Consider the following 23392-nt stretch of genomic DNA (forward strand, 5'->3'; position numbering starts at 1 on the left):
TCTTTCTTGATCAATAAATAGACGGAGTGTTATCAGTTATAATGATCAAGACATCATGAATAGATTAAAGAATCTTATAATAAGCTATAATTCATCAAAATGATTAAATGAGATGATTCCAGTAATATAGTATAGTATGCATGTGCACCAGCCAAAAAAGAACATTTTCTGCCTGCTCATGGAATTGACATTGAAAATCTAACACTGTAACATATCCTCAAAATTCAGAGCACGCTGGAGATCAAATTTATATCACTATTCTGACAGGTTAGACACACTATTTGATTGCGGTCTGTACATTATCAAGTCTGAACCAGACAGTCCAGTGATTGACATCATGAGAATCGATCTACACAACTGGGATACGATGACATACATCAACCAAGTCAGCGAGTCTGACCGCGTGATCCTGTTAGTCGCCTTTTACGTTACGGCAAGGATGGCCGGTTGCTGAAGACCTATTCTCTAACCAGATCTTCATGGGTCTGCTATTGGTGTATTTAAGACCTGCATGATGAACATGTATAGACAAGAGTACTGTACTTAGGCATTAGTATCAGTAAGGTCAGGTTGCATGTATATAATGTCCTTATCACTGTACATGATATTACATACTAAATAATTCAATGCGCCACATTATTGTGGGATTTCACTATTGCCATTGCTTTAAACGATGTAGCTACTTTCTCCAAACAGACCCTGTCATTCCTTTACTCGAAATAAAACAGATGACCATGTTATAACTTGATAGGACTTAAGTACCTGCAGACTGAAAAAGATACATTACTGCTACTATGGTGAACATCATAGAGTCATCCTGTTGTTCCTCACCAACTACTAAAACATGTAAGTATGTGGCAGTCAGTCATCGAAGGCAAAGTCCTTGTACTGATTGGAGATGAGTTTTATTCATGCCATAGCATTATTAACATGGGGAGACCAGTACTGAAGAAGTACCCTGTTACACAACACTGCAGTGTTTGATACACATCATGTATGACATCTTCACATAAGTCTTTGTCATTTCCTCTAGCCAGTATTAGGTATAAAGGATTAAAGCTACATCACAATCATGCTATTTGTGGTGATCATTTCCAGATGGTTCCCTCTCATTGTTATACAACATACTACAATATAGCCTGTGGGTTCTGGGCCGGAAGAGCAAAATCTAGCCACAATCAACTCTAAAATCTCTTCGCTTTCGTGAAGCTACAGTAAGACTGGTCACGCTACAGTAAACACGGGATATTGCTATACCGGGACTCTAAAATTACAAGAAAAACACAGAAATGCGTATACCGTAATCACAGTAGTAATTTATTAGACGCTGAAGTATAGTATAGTTGCACAAAAGTACTTTACATTTAACAAATTTAATAACTCTAATACTTTAATATTTCATAGATGTACATCATAATTTCTACAAAAACAACAATAACTTATATCTTAAAATATAATGGTAAATACATAAATACATTCTATAATAAATTTGCGGTTGCGCTGGCATACACGTTGTGTTCAAGTCATTCACTCCAAGTGGATCAGGTCACCAACGTGATCTGTGTACTCAACTTCGCCGATGACTTTGTTGACAAGATTGTCTTTCAGAGCCTGAAGACGGTTGTCAATCAGCTGGTATCTTCTCTTTCTTGGTGGTGCTGACCACTGGGCTCCAATTCGTTGAATGGCGACTTCTACGTTGGATTGTTCTCTTTGAAATAGCGTAACAACTTCAAAAATGTTCGGATGGCTCTTCCTGGCAAGTTTGTTGAGTTAGTGATTCCATCCCTCGACGTTATTGTTAGTGCGATGCCCTTGGTTACCAAAATGGTTCCAGATCTCAGGTCCGAAATGGCGTCCTTCCACCCACGTTGTCGTGACGTAGTCCATGAAGGCTGCGACCTTGGGACCCGCGGGACTGACAGCGATGGCTTGGAGGCAGCCATTGTCGACCTTGTCCAAGGGAAGCAGAGGCAAAGCTGCAGCTCTTCTCACCAGTCGTCGCACTTCATCATCATTTTTGTGGTCCATAGCCAGACGTATCTTCGGACTTGCTCGGGAGCAGACAGTACACAAGCAGGAACATGTGGCCTTGGAATTCAGCATGCAGTGTGTAGATCTGCTCAAACAGTCGTGGAGCCGAGGAGAAGGTGCCGTCACCAAAGACTTTCTTCTGCTGCACACAGGCGCTCAATGTTCTTGCTTGTGGTGAAGATGAGAATGTCGTTGACGATTTGATGAAGGAAGTGTTCTCCTGCTTCGGTCAGTGTCCACTGTCCTTCAAGATAAATCTCAGGTCGGGTGGCAGGAAGTTTGGGAAGGGCCTTAATAATAATAATAATAATAATTGATTTGTAAAGCGCCTAATATCCATCGACAGTTGCCCACTGGCGCTGTGACAAAGTTAAAAAGTAATGTCTATGTACATATGCCAACAATCAGGAGAAAAGCTGAAGTGAAGAAGTGGGTTTTGAGGAGAGACTTAAACGTTTCCTTAGAAGCAGAGTTTCTCAGATTCAAAGGCAAAGAGTTCCATAACTGTGGACTGCAAAAGGAGAAGGCACGGTCAGACATAGCAGAAGTAGACAGAGGCTGATACAGTAGAGTTCCACCAGAGGATCGGAGAGCACGCTCTGGAGAGTACAGGGATATAAGATCTTTGAGACTGATGTGATTGGATCTTGGAACTTTAGAGATGCATCTAGCTGCAGAGTTCTGAATGCGTTGTAGCTTTGATATGGCTTTCATGGGAAGATTAGCATACAATGCATTGCAGTAATCCAGTTTGGAGGTCACAAGACATTGCATCAACAATTTAACTGTTGGGAGTATCAAGTAGATGGCGGACTTTACTGATGTTATAGATGCTATAGTAGCATGCTCTGCTGGTTAGTGAAATATGAGTGTCCATGGCCATTGTTGAATCAAAGGTGATTCCCAGATTACGGGCACTGGCAGTTGGGTACACAGTGGTATCACCAATATGAAGGTATACAGAGTCAGGGTGAAGCTTTCTGACTTGCTGTCGCGAACCAAGGATTAAAAACTCAGTCTTCTCTTCATTGAAGCTCATCCACGATCGTATGTCATCAATACAGCGCTCAAGGGCGGCGAGGTTCAGAGACAGTTCGAGGTTTTAAAGGAAATGTAGATCTTGTGGCGTTGTCGGTACAGAATGGTCTTCAGGGATGCAAAGGAAGGAACTACGTCGTGGTGGTGGCGAAGTCTAGAAATCTCATCTCCGTATATGGTTGGAATCGGCGTTGTTTCTGTCTTAGCACGGTGGATGAGCTTGGACTTGAAAGATTCCACTTCCATCTCATGTGGGTATGGTTCACCTGCAATTAAATAATTGCATTTTAACTAATATTAACTATAAACAAATACATACATGTGACAAATACCTGTGGTATCTAAAAATAAGTAATAATAATAAGTAAAATAAATTACTGAATAGTTTGTTAAGCAAAGTCTTTTGAGTCTATGTCTTTAAGATTATTATCATCATGTTCAAGTGCATTATTTTCTTACCTGCAAAGCCGCTTGAAGAATGCCGTTTTCAGTGATCACTGACGCTCTGCAGGCAGCAACAACGCAGTTCCAATACTTCTTCTCACGGACCGTTTTCTTACAACAAAACTTGAATCCCTCATAAAACAAGTGCTGACCACCTCGCACGGTATCAACCATGGTCACTCGAACTTGTGCGTTAGCCATTTTGACCATAGATAAATAAGTTGCACTCTTTATATATACCATCAAATACATACTGTATGTATTCTTAAGAAACAACTCTCCTCTAAACTCATCGGTATCATAGCCCATATCAACTAAGAAACTAATTGTTTGTTCAATTAAGAAACTGATCATCTCTTCTCCTTTGTTTAAACATCAAACAGTATTATTTTTTACGAAACGACCCTCTAGTAAATCTCCTCTCTGTTTGAACAGCACGGGCGCTAATCTAAACTAGGGTAATCCGGTGTTTTTATAGCAATTACTCATTTCTCGTTTTCGTAGGACAAATACCCCAACTTCGGTTTTTGCTTTACTGATACTTGGGAAAATTGGATTTTCGCTAACCAGGCACGACACCAGCCTGTATACCCGCCATAGTAACTGCCTGACTGAACACAATATTGCCTATCATCTATTAACGAGGGAGGCAACGAAAGGAACACTTGTCCCCTTCCTTTGTAGATGCTAATACCCTATTGTCGTCAACTAACGATGATTGTGACATTGTGTCATATTTGTGCCTGGTCTGTCAGAGAACACCAAACAATAAATTACAACCCAACAAAACCAACAAATCCAGCCCCAGACTCCAAGCGCTAGCTGGCAAAAACACTTCCTTCTGTGGGTCCACAATACTTTATTCATGATGTAACAAATACAACTACATACTGACGATGGTACAGACATGGCCAGGTGGCGACTTGGAGGCATGAGTCAGCCAACCTGCCTAGCCGCTGTCCCAGGGTCAAGTCCACAAAACACAAAATATTCCACATTTGATCCTGTCAGACTGTCACGTATTGCCTGTGTGACTCATGTATATTAATCTGCCTGCTGTGTCCCGCACCTCATCCACAAGGCAATGCTTCAGTGGCCAACCATCCATTCTCTTTAATGACAGGCAGCTGACCCCGCACATGACTAGGTGCTGCTGGCCATTATAATAGCCAACTAATTTGTATCTGTATATGTATGTACATGATGTATGTATATGGATGGATGGATGGATGGGTTATACTTGTATCATGCCAAAGTGCCTTCATTACTGCCTGTTAACAATAAATCTCCTGTTTATTATCAGGATATATAGATAATTTCTACATTCATTGATGTGTGTTGATATAATTAATATCAAAAGGCACAAGAGTGAGATTTTGTTTATTATACAATATCCTTCTCAATTAGAATATTTATAATAAACAATGTATTAATTTTTTTGACGATGTTGACATTTAAAGCTGTATTTATATGGGTGCATCACCACACAAAGAAATCTCAAAATGCACTTTTTTAGTTTGACTGTAACTTTAAGGGGAAGATATTTTATGTCGCAGTACGAGATATGTGAGAACTCACTATGTAACTATTGCATTTACCACTTGTTTTATAAATTCTTACTGCAAAGTGAAATGAAAAGCCTTTCTTTTGTTGAAATTTGTAAATCTGTCAAGAGTTTATGCCAGGCTATAGATGTGCCAACATTCTCCTGCGACATTACAGCTGATAAGTGACATCAATTTTAGCGTTACCATGTTACTATAACTATGAAAGTTTTGGCCTTGCACTCGATCACATCCTCACTAACCCAAGAGTTCTGTAGTTTTACTGTTATGTTGTGGCACTGATGAATGAAATGAATGAAAATATGTTTCCAAGTACAACATAATTAAAACAATTATCACTTTTGGTACATTTGAACCATCACACTATTGTTTATGCCAATCAGGAAAACAATATCTCCTCCAAGATATTGTTTGATTTCATACAAGCGATATCTGCTGTGGGAGCCAGTTTTGGCTAGTAAGTGTATTTTTCCCATTATGAGTTACCATTATGTTTGTAATTTCAGTGGTATCTTCAAGCCAGGCATGAATGCCATCCTGGGACCAACTGGAAGTGGGAAGACATCGTAAGTCAACTTCAATTTCTAATATTCTTTGTAATTAAGACTGGTCAATGAATTTACAAATAAGATTATTTAAGGAATAATGTGTACCCAGTACTTCATTCTTGTCAAAACAATGCTGAAGAATCAACTGCGATTGTGATGAGATGGTTGTGACCTGATTGCATTCAAAGCTCCTCGTACTATCAGCCAGGTATTGTCTGACCGAGACTCAATATAGAGGCCACCATTATGGCTTATAAATGCTGACTATTGTGTAAAACAATATTCACTCAACGTTCACTTTTCTCCCAAGTACATATGAGAGTTCCAGCCTCCTGAGCTCAGCAATAAAACAGTGTGCGCATGGCAAACGTTAACGTCTAATGATAAAGTGCCCACAACAATGAATGCAGTATCATATGCTGTCCCCTCTCCAGATTGCTGGACATCCTGGCTGGGCGGAAGGACCCCCAGGGGCTGTCCGGTCAAGTGCTGATCGATGGCTCCCTGCCCCCCTCCAACTTCAAGTGCATGGTGGGATATGTTGTACAGGTGAGAAACACTTCAAACTCATCAATAGTTGTTTGGAAAATGCTCTAAAGCAGGACTAACAGAGGAGGATGTAAATGCTCTAAAGCAGGACTAGCAGATGATGATGGTGGTGGTGTAGGTGGTGGTGATGTAGGTGGTGGTGGTGGTGGTGATGATGATGATGATGATGATGATGATGATGATGATGATGCATACAGCTTGACCAGACACTATTGCTTAATATGTGCTGAGTAATTGCTGCCCATTGCTTTAGTTTTGTCTAGCTTGACAAGTGGTCCAAGTGGCCTTATCACTGATGGGCTTGGAGCAGTATGTGACATGTATGCATGAACTGGGCCCTACATAGCATGACCTGTAGCATGAGTGAGTGACAGCAACTTCTCATGTAACTTGAGGCGCTTAATGGGAAGTGCATTGATAACAATGGTAAAGTTCATAGTTCCTTTGCATATTTTAGGGGGAGAGAAACCCCATTAAGACCCTCTTCCCTCTCAGTCGAACTTAATGACATACTGCAAACCACTTAATGTTCTTGTGTAACAGTTGGTGATTTATGATGGAAAAGATTTGTGACATTAGACATGTTGATGGAAAGATGACTCCTGTGGTTAACTGTTCATGTGAAGTTTATTGTGGAGCCAGTCCAGAGTTTTATGTAAGACTGGCCTATGGGCATGATAAAGAATTCCTCCTGATAGGAACTGTCATTCTTTTCTCGGGGATGGTTTTGCCGTTCCATTTAATCAAATGAATAAATTGCTAGATGAGTTGGAAGCTTTCTGGTCAGTTACATTTTGTTGCATATCTTGAAATTTTTTGAAAGAAGTTATGTATCTGAAATTCAATTTCCCCAGACAAAAGTTTAAGATAGACTATTCATGTAAAATTCACCTTGGAATAATGCTCTAAAAGTCCCTTATACTGATTGTATTCCCTGTTCCCCTACTGCAGTACAGTGTGTTGACAGTGTTCCCCTACTGAAGTACGGTGTGTTGACAGTGTTCCCCTACTGCAGTACGGTGTGTTGACAGTGTTCCCCTACTGCAGTACGGTGTGTTGACAGTGTTCCCCTACTGCAGTACGGTGTGTTGACAGTGTTCCCCTACTGCAGTACGGTGTGTTGACAGTGTTCCCCTACTGCAGTATGGTGTGTTGACAGTGTTCCCCTACTGTAGTACAGTGTGTGGACAGTGTTCCCCTACTGAAGTACGGTGTGTTGACAGTGTTCCCCTACTGCAGTACGGCGTGTTGACAGTGTTCCCCTACTGCAGTACGGTGTGTTGACAGTGTTCCCCTACTGCAGTACGGCGTGTTGACAGTGTTCCCCTACTGCAATACGGCATGTTGACAGTGTTCCCCTACTGCAGTACGGTGTGTTGACAGTGTTTCCCTACTGCAGTACAGTGTGTGGACAGTGTTCCCCTACTGCAGTATGGTGTGTTGACAGTGTTCCCCTACTGTAGTACAGTGTGTGGACAGTGTTCCCCTACTGTAGTACAGTGTGTGGACAGTGTTCCCCTACTGCAGTACGGCGTGTTGACAGTGTTCCCCTACTGCAGTACGGTGTGTTGACAGTGTTCCCCTACTGCAGTACAGTGTGTGGACAGTGTTCCCCTACTGCAGTACGGCGTGTTGACAGTGTTCCCCTACTGCAATACGGCGTGTTGACAGTGTTCCCCTACTGCAGTACTGTGTGTTGACAGTGTTTCCCTACTGCAGTACAGTGTGTGGACAGTGTTCCCCTACTGCAGTACGGTGTTGACAGTGTTCCCCTACTGTAGTACGGTGTGTTGACAGTGTTCCCCTACTGCAGTACGGTGTGTTGACAGTGTTCCCCTACTGCAGTACGGCGTGTTGACAGTGTTCCCCTACTGCAGTACAGTGTGTGGACAGTGTTCCCCTACTGCAGTACGGCGTGTTGACAGTGTTCCCCTACTGCAGTACGGCGTGTTGACAGTGTGTCCCTACTGCAGTACGGTGTGTTGACAGTGTGTCCCTACTGCAGTACGGCGTGTTGACAGTGTTCCCCTACTGTAGTACAGTGTGTGGACAGTGTTCCCCTACTGCAGTACGGTGTGTTGACAGTGGTCCCCTACTGCAGTACGGTGTGTTGACAGTGTTCCCCTACTGCAGTACGGTGTGTTGACAGTGGTCCCCTACTGCAGTACTGTGTGTTGACAGTGTTCCCCTACTGCAGTACGGTGTGTTGACAGTGTTCCCCTACTGTAGTACGGTGTGTTGACAGTGTTCCCCTACTGCAGTACAGTGTGTTGACAGTGTTCCCCTACTGCAGTGCAGTGTGTTGACAGTGTTCCCCTACTGCAGTACGGTGTGTTGACAGTGTTGCCCTTCTGCAGTACAATGTGTTAACAGTGTTCCCATACTGCAGTACAATGTGTTAACAATGTTCCCATACTGCAGTACAGTGTGTTAACAATGTTCCCCTAATGCAGTACAATGTGTTAACAGTGTTCCCATACTGCAATACAGTGTGTTAACAATGTTCCCATACTGCAGTACAATGTGTTAACAATGTTCCCCTATTGCAGTACAATGTGTTAACACTGTTCCCATACTGCAGTACAGAGTGTTAATGGTGTTCCCATACTGCAGTACAATGTGTTAACACTGTTCCCTACTACAGTATAATGTGTTAACAACGTTCCCTACTGCAGTACAATGTGTTAACAACGTCCCCCTAGTGCAGTACAATGTGATTAATGAGCCCAGTTTCTTTTTACCTAGTAAGATCATCCCATATTATTCTCTATGCTAAGACAATCCTAGTGAAAAATACACAGAACTTACCATGCTTACTGCAAAACATGTACTTAATAGCAGATGCAAAAGAATGGTACTGACTGAATGTGATGTCCATTGATTTACTGAATAACAGAGAGCATGATATGCCTCTGTTCTATCTTGAACACTGTGGTTATTTCAAATATTGAACTTAGCTCCTGTTGAAATTGTGTTGGCTTTAAAAGTATTACTGAGACTACTAGAAATATAATATTAGCAAGTAAATGACATCCTAGGAGGAAATACCTTTCATTGGGAAATGGTAACTTTAATGTTCAGCAGAAGTTTGTATTAGGTTAATTAGTTGTTAGATGTATTGCATCATTAACTGGAAGTCTTATTACATGTATTGTACCTTGTTTTCACTTGTTAATTAAATGTCCAGCTGGGAGTGTGTCGTCTGGTGTCTCTGTTCATCGCATTGATGTCCTAGTCGAGTCTTTCGTCCAGTATTCCGTCTTCTCCAAATAAGGACTATATATAGAACCTAAACACTTCAGTAACCAAGAAGCTTTGGCTTGATGAATAAAACAGAGAACCTCAATAGTGTGCATTAGGCTCCAAGGGCATTGTTATTACAAAATGGCAGGGAGTACTGGCATTCAAAGGGGTTGTTTATCTACCTGTTACATTACGTGGGATGTTATAGAAATGGAACAACCATATCACGTATCCAGCCTCTTTTTGAGAGTCAAGTAACCATGGTAATCACCACCACAATCAACTGTTTACCTTGACCCACATGGACATGATGGATAGTTGGAATGCAGAGATCTATCTTTGCTTCATAACATCCCTTTGTGGTTTGTGGGAGCGCTAGCGGCCATCTGTCACCCATCAGTGGTTTGCCCATCTACACGTGTGAACAGTGGTGACATGTGAACTGTGCTGTGGCTAAGGGCAGCACTTCCTTGTTTACACACACCAATATACAAGTCCAGATAGTGTTTAGTAAATGACATACGTTCAAGTTTCATTTTTCCTCAGAAATATTTGAAATGCATGGAGGACGAATAATGGCTTATTGAGATAGGTGGACACTGTATACAGCAAGTCCAGAAATGACATAAGTTTCTTTTCTTTGGGCAATATTTAGAGATTGGTGGTCAGCTTCTTCTGGTAAAGGCTATACTGTTTGGCTCACTTTGACTCAGTGTGAGTATATGTCATGGGTCTTTGTCTCTCATCCATCCCAACTTCTGAACAAGAAACTGTTCTGCTCCAAAACTATGGAACATATCAATGTCATCTTCACAGAACAAGTGCATGTCGCTGGCAACACAATTTTGCCTTGTCGTTTTGAGTTTGATATACACTTGTTTTCTTTGTTCCTACTGTTGGTAGGAGACAACAGGAGCAATGTGACCTGATGTTAAACAATGTCCAAGGGGACTAGGATCCGACAAAGTGGCTGTCCCCTACAAGTTTGATTTAAGTCATTTAGACGCTACTTTGTAAACACTAATTCACCTTTTATGATGAATATAAGCATGATTAGTGTAACTTTTTGTAATTATTATTCCTTCTGAGCGTGCTTAAAGACAATGTTTCAGCTTCACACGACACACATATTGTCTTTGCCTGCAAGTGGGCAACAGACCTCAAGGACCTGCTTGTCCTTTCCACTGCCTGCTACTTAATCAGAAATCAGTTTGCGACTCTCCCTTTGTGTCTGAAACATCTGACCTACTGAAATGTTTACTTCTTGTTCCTTAAATGTTGCTCCTGAATGTCTTTGAAGGTATTGAAAATGCAGTGAAGAATTGGAATTGGAATCTTATGTTTTTTTGGTTTATTTGATTGTTTTTGTTGTTTTTTAACGCCGCACTAAGCAGTATTCCAGCTATTTGATGGCAGTCTGTTAATAATCGAGTCTTGAACAGAAAATCCAGTGATTGACATCATGAGCATGTGTCTTTGAAACATTCTATATCTTAGGCACACCATGATTGTTCAACGTCTAATTCATTAATACAAAATGAACGTGTGATTCTCAAGTTGTATGTGTTTGGTATCTCATGACTTCTTGTTACCATGGTTACAGTTACAATCACTTGTCCAACTTCCACTAGGAGCAGTCCATACTCTTCAATAATACTGTTTCTCATAACTAACTGATATTTCCTAACTCTGTCCTATTCATCTGTTGCACCTGCTGTTCAGGATGATGTTGTGATGGGAACCCTGACCGTGCGGGAAAACCTGCAGTTCTCAGCTGCTCTGCGCCTGTCCCGGTCTGTGTCTGTGAAGGAAAGGAATGAAAGGATAGACAATGTCATCCAGGAACTTGGCCTGTCGTCCTGTGCCAACACCAAGGTCAGTCATAAAGGACATAGAGTTGCCTCCCCTTCCTTAACAGGATTTGCTAGTCATAGGTTTAAATCCATGATTTGTCCTCATAATGATCCTTGGTTTTTCAACAATACCCATTCTCTTTAGATTCCTGAGAAAAGTAAACATACACTGTTCTATGACCTGCCACTTTTAACTGTGACACCAAGATTTTAATTGAAGGGGGGACTCAGTGTCATGTGGGCAGAGAAAACTCACAGAACTTTGTCCATATTATTGTGTTTTATTTCAAAATGAACAAACAGTAGTACTGCAGTAAATCAATCAAGGTTAAATGTTGATTTATGATACTGACTTTGCAAGTTAGATATTAAAAGTGTTCACTGTGAGTTCTGATTGTATAATACCATGTACAAGCTATGATTTTCAGGTTGGTAATGAATTCATGAGAGGGGTGTCAGGGGGTGAAAGACGTCGAACAAACATCGGTATGGAGCTGATCATCTCCCCTCCCGTGCTGTTCCTGGACGAACCAACCACAGGCCTGGATGCTAGCACGGCTAACGCTGTCATCCACATGTTGAGGAGGTACTCCCATCATAGAAACACATTAAGATAAATGCACGAAGCAGGAATAATAAGCACTCCTCTGAGTTCCTGAATCCCAGCCACTCCAACATGGCTGCTAACTGTCAGGGAAATTTGATGATAGTGAGAATTGAGGACATTGATTTTAAAGCCATCAGTTTTTGTAACTCTGTATAATGGCTTACAGCCTTTTAATTTTCAATATTGATACACAGATTATTATGTAAATATGGTCTTTGAAAAGTCAGTTCACAGATCTATGGGTATCTATGGTATATCTATCTGGCTGGTATTTAGAAACATGGGAAGGTATTCTACTTTTTTAATATGACATAATTGAAAGTTTATTTTGGAGTTGTTTTGAAGTTTTATCAAATATAAAAAGTAAGTGTGAAAGATTACAGCTACTGCTGTTTGCTTGTCAGTATATCACAGAGAGGACGGACGATCATCTTCTCAATCCATCAGCCAAGGTACTCCATCTTCAAGCAGTTTGATCGGCTCCTGATGCTGTCACAGGGGGAAACTGTCTACCATGGCCAGGCCAGTGAATCTCTCCTCTTCTTCCGGGAAATGGGTAAGTTTCCATTTCTCATAGTTGACAACATAGAGACACATTGCTGCAGATAGGACAGTGTTGATGACTGGTTACACTTATTTTCCCAAGGCAAAGGAGCGAGTGAGTGAGTGAGTGAGTGAGTTGGGTTTAACGCCACTTTTAACATTATTCCAGTTATATCACAGCATGTCTGCTTAATGTGGGAGGAAAGCCCGAAGTAATGCAGGTCTCGGACGTTTACCAATTTGGTGAAAATCACAAGCACGGGTATGGTGCTGACAAACCTAGAAACATAATCAAGGTTAACCGGGATTCGAACCCACAATCATACGTTTCTGATGTGCCCAAGGGATGCAACTCTGCACAGCAAATCGCGACGACTGGGTCACCCGTGCCCTCCCAAGGCAAGGGAGATAACTGACTATGAAAGGCCAGTTTCCATCCTTGCCGAAATAGGCTGGAATTATGGAGATATATTTTGGCTGGACTAACAAGTCTTTGCAAAATCGCATAACGAAATCAACATCCAGTTTGTAAACTGCCATGCAAATTTTGGTTGATTGCAGGATTTGCATGTGTAACATCAACTTAGCATCAACAGACATATTCACATTTTTTTTATCAACGTTTCTCAAATGATTTGATGCACTTCGAGAAGTAAGACCCGTTTTATTACAATATAGATCTTGACTGGGTGCCGCTATTTGGTTTAAACAAATGAAAGTGATATGAGAGGTGGAATATGATTGATCATTAGGAGGGACATAACTCGTTATAACCACTTGTGGCCCTATGATGGAGCCCAGAAATTCCAGCCTAGTTCAGCAAGGGTGGAAACTGGACTTTTACAGTCAGTCAACGCCATTTCCTCGGGAAGATGGGTTACACTGCCCTTGGATGTACATTCTCACACAGGGAAATATTAAAATGTTATCAGTTATCTTCATGATCATGTGTTATTCCAGTCACTATAATACCTATTCTGGTTTTGTTTTTAATACCGGCCAAGGCACTGCGTTTTCATTGCAATGTGAATGTTGTTTGTTTCAGTAGTTTGTTGCATGTATTTACAGAGTTGACCATTGTGTCTGCCTACCCTTGGTCTTTTCATCAGGGTTTATTTAGCTGTTTACATATGATTTTTGTGCCCAAGATCATGGTAATAATATCTTCCAAATCATCAATGTTAAGATGCCTTAATTTAAATGATTACAAAGTGCAATTTGATGCTCAGTTTGTTGAATGTGTCTGTTGCCAGGTTACATCTGTGAGGAACACAACAACCCTCCTGACTTCTTCCTGGACGTCATCAATGGCGACGCCACATGTGTGCTGCCAGTGGAGGACAAGGGAGTAGAAGGTAGTGAAGCGGCTGACTGGCTGACTGGCTGACTGGTGGTGTGGCAGCTGACTGGTGGTGTGGCAGCTGACTGGTTGTGTGACAGCTGACTGGCTGACTGGTGGTGTGGCAGCTGACTGGTTGTGTGACAGCTGACTGGTGGTGTGGCAGCTGACCGGTTGTGTGACAACTGACTGGTTGTGTGACAGCTGACTGGCTGACTGGTGGTGTGGCAGCTGACTAGTTGTGTGACAGCTGACTGGTGGTGTGACAGCTGACTGGTTGTGTGGCAGCTGACTGGTTGTGTGACAGCTGACTGGTTGTGTGGCAGCTGACTGGCTGACTGGTTGTGTGGCAGCTGACTGGTGGTGTGACAGCTGACTGGTTGTGTGGCAGCTGACTGGTTGTGTGGCAGCTGACTGGTTGTGTGACAGCTGACTGGTGGTGTGGCAGCTGACTGGTGGTGTGGCAGCTGACTGGTGGTGTGACAGCTGACTGGTGGTGTGGCAGCTGACTGGTTGTGTGACAGCTGACTGGTGGTGTGACAGCTGACTGGTGGTGTGACAGCTGACTGGTGGTGTGGCAGCTGACTGGTTGTGTGACAGCTGACTGGTTGTGTGGCAGCTGACTGGTGGTGTGGCAGCTGACTGGTTGTGTGACAGCTGACTGGTGGTGTGGCAGCTGACTGGTTGTGTGACAGCTGACTGGTTGTGTGACAGCTGACTGGTGGTGTGGCAGCTGACTGGTGGTGTGGCAGCTGACTGGTGGTGTGACAACTGACTGGTTGTGTGGCAGCTGACTGGCTGTGTGACAGCTGACCGGTTGTGTGACAACTGACTGGTGGTGTGACAACTGACTGGTTGTGTGGCAGCTGACTGGTTGTGTGGCAGCTGACTGGTTGTGTGGCAGCTGACTGGTTGTGTGACAACTGACTGGTTGTGTGACAACTGACTGGTTGTGTGGCAGCTGACTGGTTGTGTGACAACTGACTGGTTGTGTGACAACTGACTGGTTGTGTGACAGCTGACTGGTTGTGTGGCAGCTGACTGGCTGACTGGTTGTGTGGCAGCTGACTGGTTGTGTGACAGCTGACTGGTGGTGTGGCAGCTGACTGGTTGTGTGGCAGCTGACTGGTTGTGTGACAGCTGACTGGTTGTGTGGCAGCTGACTGGTTGTGTGACAGCTGACTGGTGGTGTGACAACTGACTGGTTGTGTTGCAGCTGACTGGTTGTGTGGCAGCTGACTGGTTGTGTGACAGCTGACTGGTTGTGTGACAGCTGACTGGTTGTGTGGCAGCTGACTGGTTGTGTGACAGCTGACTGGTGGTGTGGCAGCTGACTGGTTGTGTGACAGCTGACTGGTTGTGTGGTAGCTGACTGGTTTTGTGGCAGCTGACTGGTGGTGTGACAGCTGACTGGTTGTGTGGCAGCTGACTGGTTGTGTGACAGCTGACTGGTGGTGTGACAGCTGACTGGTGGTGTGGCAGCTGCCTGGTGGTGTGACAACTGACTGGTGGTGTGGCAGCTGACTGGTGGTGTGACAACTGACTGGTTGTGTGACAGCTGACTGGTGGTGTGGCAGCTGACTGGTGGTGTGGCAGCTGACTGGTTGTGTGACAGCTGACTGGTGGTGTGACAGCTGACTGGTGGTGTGACAGCTGACTGGTGGTGTGACAGCTGACTGGTGGTGTGACAACTGACTGGTGGTGTGGCAGCTGACTGGTGGTGTGACAACTGACTGGTTGTGTGACAGCTGACTGGTGGTGTGGCAGCTGACTGGTGGTGTGGCAGCTGACTGGTTGTGTGACAGCTGACTGGTGGTGTGACAGCTGACTGGTGGTGTGACAGCTGACTGGTGGTGTGACAGCTGACTGGTGGTGTGGCAGCTGACTGGTGGTGTGGCAGCTGACTGGTGGTGTGACAGCTGACTGGTGGTGTGGCAGCTGACTGGTGGTGTGACAGCTGACTGGTGGTGTTGCAGCTGACTGGTGGTGTGACAGCTGACTGGTTGTGTGGCAGCTGACTGGCTGACTGGTTGTGTGACAGCTGACTGGTTGTGTGGCAGCTGACTGGCTGACTGGTTGTGTGACAGCTGACTGGTTGTGTGGCAGCTGACTGGCTGACTTGTGGTGTGGCAGCTGACTGGTGGTGTGGCAGTTACAGATGTCTTCCTAGTGTTGCAGGCATTGGGGGTTTATATAGACCAGTTCTCACCCCATAAGGCTACTGTCATCAAATAATATCTGTTTCTGTAGTGAAATTCTTCCTTTGTACTATTATTCCCATGGATCAGATTATACTATGAAAAATTGTCCATGATACATTGACACTGGCAATATTTGTTCGGGATGGAACTAATTCCATGTGCAACTGATCCTCGTTGACACAGGTTTGTATCAGGCACTTGTCTGGCTGTCTGGCACTGAGTTCATGTGAATTGTAGGGATCGTTATTGTGATTTAAAAAATTTATGTATCAATCCATATTTGAAACACAGTAAGTCTCGAATGGGCTGTTACTCTATAACCTTCACACCCAAAGAGTGAGTGAGTTGTGGCTATGATGCTTTGTTGGAACAGTATTTCAATTATGCCATGGTTGTCAATTAATGTGGGAAGAACGCCTGAGGTGCAATCTCTTTAAAATAAGATCTTTGTTCTTACTATAGCTAAACAAAGATCTGAGGACATCCAAATACGTGTCACATCAGACTGACCTTTTTGCAAATTTTGACCGACCAATGAAATGACTGACAAGAAGTCGACATTAGCCAATTCGAAAGCATCTTTCAAACTAGTTTCAAACTGGCGACTATGCTTCAAAACATACTTTGACAAATTCTCAATTAAAAATTTGAAAACTGAACAAAAGAACATTCTTGAAGGGCTAATAGATGGCCTAGACCGTCATTAGGAAAACCCTCTGTTAAATTTTTCGAGGTTGCATGATCAGAAAACACAATACGATTGTCACTTTCCTGATCTGTTGAGCAATGCTCTGATTGGTTGGATGAAAGGTTGTTCTGACATGTAATGGGACGTCCTCAGATCTTTGTTTTGCAGTAGCGAGACTAAGATTTTATTTTAATGAGATTGGCTCGAGGGGATGCAGGTCCTATACGTTTTCCACTTGAGTGGAAGCCACCAGTACAGGTATGGTGCTGTCAAACCAAGAAACATAACCAGGGCAAATCTGGAATATCAGCATCAGTCTGATTCTGGCACAACTGAGACCTGGAACTCTGAACAGCAAACTGGGGTGCCCTATACGATGACCCCACACATTTGAAGAAAATATACACTTGTGAAACACATAGTGGATATTGTAACTGGATAATAATAAAGATGCTAGTATCAGGTGTGTGTGTGTCTGTGATGGCTGAAGATGAGGCTCCCTGCTCACTTTGCATCCAAGGATTTGTGTTGTGTTGTGGAGGAATGTGTTTGTCAACTACACATACAGGAAGTAGCTCCAGCTGCTGACTGGCTTCTGGAATTTTTAAACATTTGATTGCATTTTAAGCAATTTCGTGCAGTTTGGACAACATTCACAACATGAAATGTAATAAGTCAGTGGCAAAAGTCAAGTCAACTATATAAAGATGGCGGGTGCAGTAAAAATTTCAAAGTTAAATCAGTACTTTTAAAAAATGAGGAATAGCTTCCGTGCACCAGCCAGGTCGGGGAGCAATACTGCCCCCCCCCCATCCCCCAGACACAAGGACAACTGTCACAAGCGTGCAATGTCTGACCATTTCCCCATGTTGAAGCAAAACTTACCATGTACTTACTTACCTGTTGTTTAAAAACAAAACACCTTTATAAACATAAGACATCAATACAACATATATCCCTGTGTTATGGGTTTTGGGATGCTGAAGTAACATTCATAGTTTTCTCGCTATTTACAATTTCTGTGTGATGCCACACCCTATGTTATAGTGCAAGTATTCGTTATAGAAAACGTATGATGTCCGAAAACCTATGATCTGACGATAGTATTGTCATGAATAATAGTAAAGGCATATATACAAGGGTGTTCATTAAAGATTTCCCCTGACCCACTTCCGATGGACCTAGTGGAATGAAACTTGGCATAGGTATTAGTCTTTCTCCACATAGGAACCACAAAGAGTTACACACTTCTCCCATCGTTTTATGCAACTATGGAGACCTCGCTTGTAAAAGCCCTCATTTTGCGTCTCAAACCAGGACTTGACTTCAGAAATCAGTGTTTCATCATCTGTGAAACGTTTTCCCTTCAAAAATGACTTCATGGTTGGAAAGAGGTGGAAGTCAGTTGGTGCAAGGTCAGGAGAGTAAGGAGGATGTACAAGGATTTCATAGCCACAGGACCGTGCTTCTGTCTGTGCAACATGAGAGTTGTGTACTGGAGCATTGTCTTGCAGGAGACGGACACCCTTGGTCAGCATGTCACGCCTCTTAAGCTTGATAGCGTCCCGCAATTTCCGCAGCAGTGAAGCATAATAAGCTCCTGTAATTGTGGTACCCTTTGCAAAGAAATCCATCATCACTACTCTGTGCTGGTCCCAAAACACCGTGAGCATGACCTTGCCTGCAGAGGGTTGGACACGTGCCTTCTTTTGGGGAGGTGACTCCACATGCTTCCATTGCATCGCCTGAACTTTAGTCTCAGGATCATAGTGATGGACCCACGTTTCATCCTGTGTGATAAGTCTGTCAAAAAAGTTTGCCTGTTTTTTTTGGCACATGTCCAAAAGATCCTTTGAGCAATTGACTCGTTCCTGCTTTTGGAAAGGTATGAGCAACCTCGGAATCCATCGTGCAGACACCTTATGCATGTTCAAATTGTCATGGATGATTTTTTCCCACAGACCCTACACTGATCTTGACATCTTGTGCTAACTGGCGAACAGTTATACGTCGGTCTGCCAAAATGGCGGTCTCCACTTGATGGATAGTGTCCTCATCAATGGCTGAATGGGGGCGACCAGGAATGGCAGCTGTTTCCACAGATGTCCGACCACACTTAAACTGGCGATGCCAGTGTTTAACAACGTCATATGATGGAGCATCTTCCCCATAAGTTGCTTTCATTTCATCGAAAGTTTCTTTTGGTGTGCGACCTTTCAAATATAAAAGGGGGCACGGGTGGCATAGTCGTCTAAGGCGCTGCGATTCGCTGTGCAGAGTTGCGTCCCTTGGGCACGCCAGAAACCTATGATTGTGGGTTCGAATCCCTGTTCGCCCCGATTATGTTTCTAGGTTTGTCAGCACCATACCCGTGCTCGTGGGTTTCACCGAAGTGGTAAACGTCTTAGACCTGCATCACTTCGGGCTTTCCTCCCACATTAAGCTGACACGCCGTGATATAACTGGAATAATGTTAAAAGCGGCGTTAAACCCAACTCACTCACTCACTCACTCATATATAAAAACCTAATCACTGCTCGGTATTCTACTGGCTCCATTGTCACACCCTACTCGATCATAACACCTGTAAAAGTGGTAAGATTAATAGTTCGGTGCTGCAAATTCAGACATAACCCATAGATACATGTATCATTACACATGTGTAATTTCACCGTAAGTGGTTTAGGGGAGATCTTTAATGAACACCACTCGTATGATGCTGAAAACTCTGATCGAAAACAGGACAATCCTTTGATGATATTTCTATACGGAAGATGATTTTTCCCAAAGACTACTGTTTAAAAAAAAATGAGTTTCCCAGTTTCTGTGGAGATTTCACATTCCTGAATATATGAATACATCTGACTATTTCTTGTTTACAGAAGAGGTGACTGTCAACCAGACACTAGCTGATGGCTTCAGAAAATCCAGATGGAATAAAGAGTTAGTATTGTGTTGTATTGCATTAGTCACAAAAGACTTGTCTCCCCGATAGCAGAATGTGTTTGTCAATTGCTTGTTCTAACAGTAGTGTCCCGAAGCCTACAACCAACCTTTGTCCAAGGTTCTCACAGATGTGGAAATGCCGTAAACCTTCCTGAAAACGTTGACAAGACCATGAGTGTGTGCAAGTGGTTAGTTTGGCTGTTGACACTGGGTCTTACTTTTAGCCTTGTATAGCTTTATCATTGTGTGGCTTAAGTTTGTATGAACAATGAATTCTCTTCCCAATCATGGTCCATCTCTAAAGCATGCACTGTCATGTTAAGGTATGCTGAGACTGTATATGGCTGCTGGTTGGTGTTGCCAGGTTGATGATGGAGGTGCAGCCAGTCTACGACCAGTTCAAGGAGGAGGCAAAGAACGGCGGTGTTGTCCGCATGGAGAGAGTGGAGTACGCCACCTCATTCCTACAACAGGTACAGGGAGACAACTTTTGCCCCTACTTTCACATCATGTTCACCAATATCACACAGACAGAATATATTACACAACAGATTTATAGATTAAAAAGTGATAAGAAAACTGAATGAAAAATTCTCTTTCAGTTTGTTGTTGTAGCTGGCCGGACACTACGGAACATTCTCAGGAATCCACATGCAGCCATGATGCAGGTTAGTTAGATGTTATGATAATTCCTTCAGTGAAATGGAAGCCTTCCATATAGGTATGTGTATACTACCTGGTTTCTTCGAGAGGATTCTATTTAGGATTGATCCTTCTCAAATCCTGCCTCAAATACAGCACCAAATTTGTGAGAAACATGGCAACTCTCGTGAGTGAGCATGGCCATCAGGATTCCTACACTTGCTCACATCAACTGTTCTTTGGGTGTGTTCGTACATGTCAAATAACATCATATTTTGTTTTGTCCAATTTCATCTGTTACGCTTATTGTGGTGGCAAATTAAAGGAAGATGTGACTTGGTTTTCAGGTATTCATGATGCTGTTGTTTGCCATCATTGTTGGAGCTGTGTATTTCCAGCTGGACACCTCTGCAGGCTCGGGAATACAGAACAGGTGTGTTGTTGTAGGACTGAGCCTTCATGGTGTAGGTCATATATTGCAGTGGGACACTGAGCCTTGGCAGTGTAGGTCATATATTGCAGTGGGACACTGAGCCTTGGCAGTGTAGTTCATATATTGCAGTGGGACACTGAGCCTTGGCAGTGTAGGTCATATATTGCGGTGGGACACTGAGCCTTGGCAGTGTAGGTCATATATTGCAGTGGGCCACTAAGCCTTGTTGGTGTAGGTCATATATTGCAGTGGGCCACTGAGCCTTGATGGTGTAGGTCATATATTGCAGTGGGCCACTAAGCCTTGTTGGTGTAGGTCATATATTGCAGTGGGCCACTGAGCCTTGATGGTGTAGGTCATATATTGCAGTGGGACACTGAGCCTTGATGGTGTAGGTCATATATTGCAGTGGGCCACTAAGCCTTGTTGGTGTAGGTCATATATTGCAGTGGGCCACTGAGCCTTGATGGTGTAGGTCATATATTGCAGTGGGCCACTGAGCCTTGTTGGTGTAGGTCATATATTGCAGTGGGACACTGAACCTTCATGGTGTAGGTCATATATTGCAGTGGGACACTGAGCCTTGTTGGTGTAGGTCATATATTGCAGTGGGCCACTGAGCCTTGTTGGTGTAGGTCATATATTGCAGTGGGACACTGAACCTTCATGGTGTAGGTCATATATTGCAGTGGGACACTGAACCTTCATGGTGTAGGTCATATATTGCAGTGGGACACTGAACCTTCATGGTGTAGGTCATATATTGCAGTGGGACACTGAGCCTTGTTGGTGTAGGTCATATATTGCAGTGGGCCACTGAGCCTTGTTGGTGTAGGTCATATATTGCAGTGGGACACTGAGCCTTCATGGTGTAGGTCATATATTGCAGTGGGACACTGAGCCTTGATGGTGTAGGTCATATATTGCAGTGGGACACTGAACCTTCATGGTGTAGGTCATATATTGCAGTGGGACACTGAGCCTTGATGGTGTAGGTCATATATTGCAGTGGGACAATGAGCCTTGACAGTGTAGGTCATATATTGCAGTGGGACACTGAGCCTTCATGGTGTAGGTCATATATTGCAGTGGGACACTGAACCTTCATGGTGAAGGTCATATATTGCAGTGGGACACTGAGCCTTGATGGTGTAGGTCATATATTGCAGTGGGCCACTGAGCCTTGACAGTGTAGGTCATATATTGCAGTGGGACACTGAGCCTTGACAGTGTAGGTCATATATTGCAGTGGGACACTGAGCCTTGATGGTGTAGGTCATATATTGCAGTGGGACACTGAGCCTTGACAGTGTAGGTCATATATTGCAGTGGGACACTGAGCCTTGACAGTGTACGTCATATATTGCAGTGGGACACTGAGCCTTGATGGTGTAGGTCATATATTGCAGTGGGACACTGAGCCTTGACAGTGTAGGTCATATATTGCAGTGGGACACTGAGCCTTGACAGTGTAGGTCATATATTGCAGTGGGACACTGAGCCTTGACAGTGTAGGTCATATATTGCAGTGGGACACTGAGCCTTGACAGTGTAGGTCATATATTGCAGTGGGACACTGAGCCTTGACAGTGTAGGTCATATATTGCAGGGGGACACTGAGCCTTGACAGTGTAGGTCATATATTGCGGTGGGACACTGAGCCTTGTTGGTGTAGGTCATATATTGCGGTGGGACACTGAACCTTCATGGTGTAGGTCATATATTGCAGTGGGACACTGCTCCTTGGCAGTGTAGGTCATATATTGCAGTGGGACACTGAGCCTTGACAGTGTAGGTCATATATTGCAGGGGGACACTGAGCCTTGACAGTGTAGGTCATATATTGCGGTGGGACACTGAACCTTCATGGTGTAGGTCATATATTGCAGTGTGACACTGCTCCTTGGCAGTGTAGGTCATATATTGCAGTGTGACACTGAGCCTTGACAGTGTAGGTCATATATTGCAGTGGGACACTGAGCCTTGACAGTGTAGGTCATATATTGCGGTGGGACACTGAGCCTTGTTGGTGTAGGTCATATATTGTGGTGGGACACTGAACCTTCATGGTGTAGGTCATATATTGCAGTGGGACACTGCTCCTTGGCAGTGTAGGTCATATATTGCAGTGGGACACTGAGCCTTGTTGGTGTAGGTCATATATTGCAGTAGGCCACTGAGCCTTCATGGTGTAGGTCATATATTGCAGTGGGACACTGAGCCTTGACAGTTGAGGTCATATATTGCGGTGGGACACTGAGCCTTGTTGGTGTAGGTCATATATTGCGGTGGGACACTGAACCTTCATGATGTAGGTCATATATTGCAGTGGGACACTGAGCCTTGTTGGTGTAGTTCATATATTGCAGGGGGACACTGAGCCTTGACAGTGTAGGTCATATATTGTGGTGGGACACTGAACCTTCATGGTGTTGGTCATATATTGCAGTGGGACACTGAGCCTTGTTGGTGTAGTTCATATATTGCAGTGGGACACTGAGCCTTGACACTTTAGGTCATATATTGCAGTGGGACACTGAGCCTTGACAGTGTAGGTCATATATTGTGGTGGGACACTGAACCTTCATGGTGTAGGTCATATATTGCAGTGGGACACTGAGCCTTGACAGTGTAGGTCATGTATTGCAGGGGGACACTGAGCCTTGACAGTGAAGGTCATGTATTGCAGTGGGCCACTGAACCTTCATGGTGTAGGTCA

At 43.6% G+C, this 23392-nt stretch overlaps 1 protein-coding gene across 2 annotated transcripts in view; it reads left to right on the forward strand.

Moving 5' to 3' along the window:
- The window catches only part of LOC124126300 (broad substrate specificity ATP-binding cassette transporter ABCG2-like), a 47280-nt gene that overhangs the window by 12121 nt on the left and 11767 nt on the right, over nt 1-23392 (forward strand). For both annotated transcript variants that reach the window (XM_048392106.1, XM_048392105.1), the window contains exons 3-12: nt 5588-5647; nt 6064-6178; nt 11144-11296; nt 11703-11860; nt 12286-12437; nt 13678-13779; nt 19535-19595; nt 19963-20071; nt 20201-20266; nt 20588-20673. In XM_048392106.1, the coding sequence (XP_048248063.1) occupies nt 5588-5647; nt 6064-6178; nt 11144-11296; nt 11703-11860; nt 12286-12437; nt 13678-13779; nt 19535-19595; nt 19963-20071; nt 20201-20266; nt 20588-20673 (1062 nt within the window). The remainder of the gene's footprint in view (nt 1-5587; nt 5648-6063; nt 6179-11143; nt 11297-11702; nt 11861-12285; nt 12438-13677; nt 13780-19534; nt 19596-19962; nt 20072-20200; nt 20267-20587; nt 20674-23392) is intronic.

The sequence above is a fragment of the Haliotis rufescens genome, unplaced genomic scaffold (assembly GCF_023055435.1).
Source record: "Haliotis rufescens isolate VD_foot unplaced genomic scaffold, xgHalRufe1.0.p SCAF_11, whole genome shotgun sequence".
Lineage (NCBI taxonomy): Eukaryota > Metazoa > Mollusca > Gastropoda > Lepetellida > Haliotidae > Haliotis > Haliotis rufescens.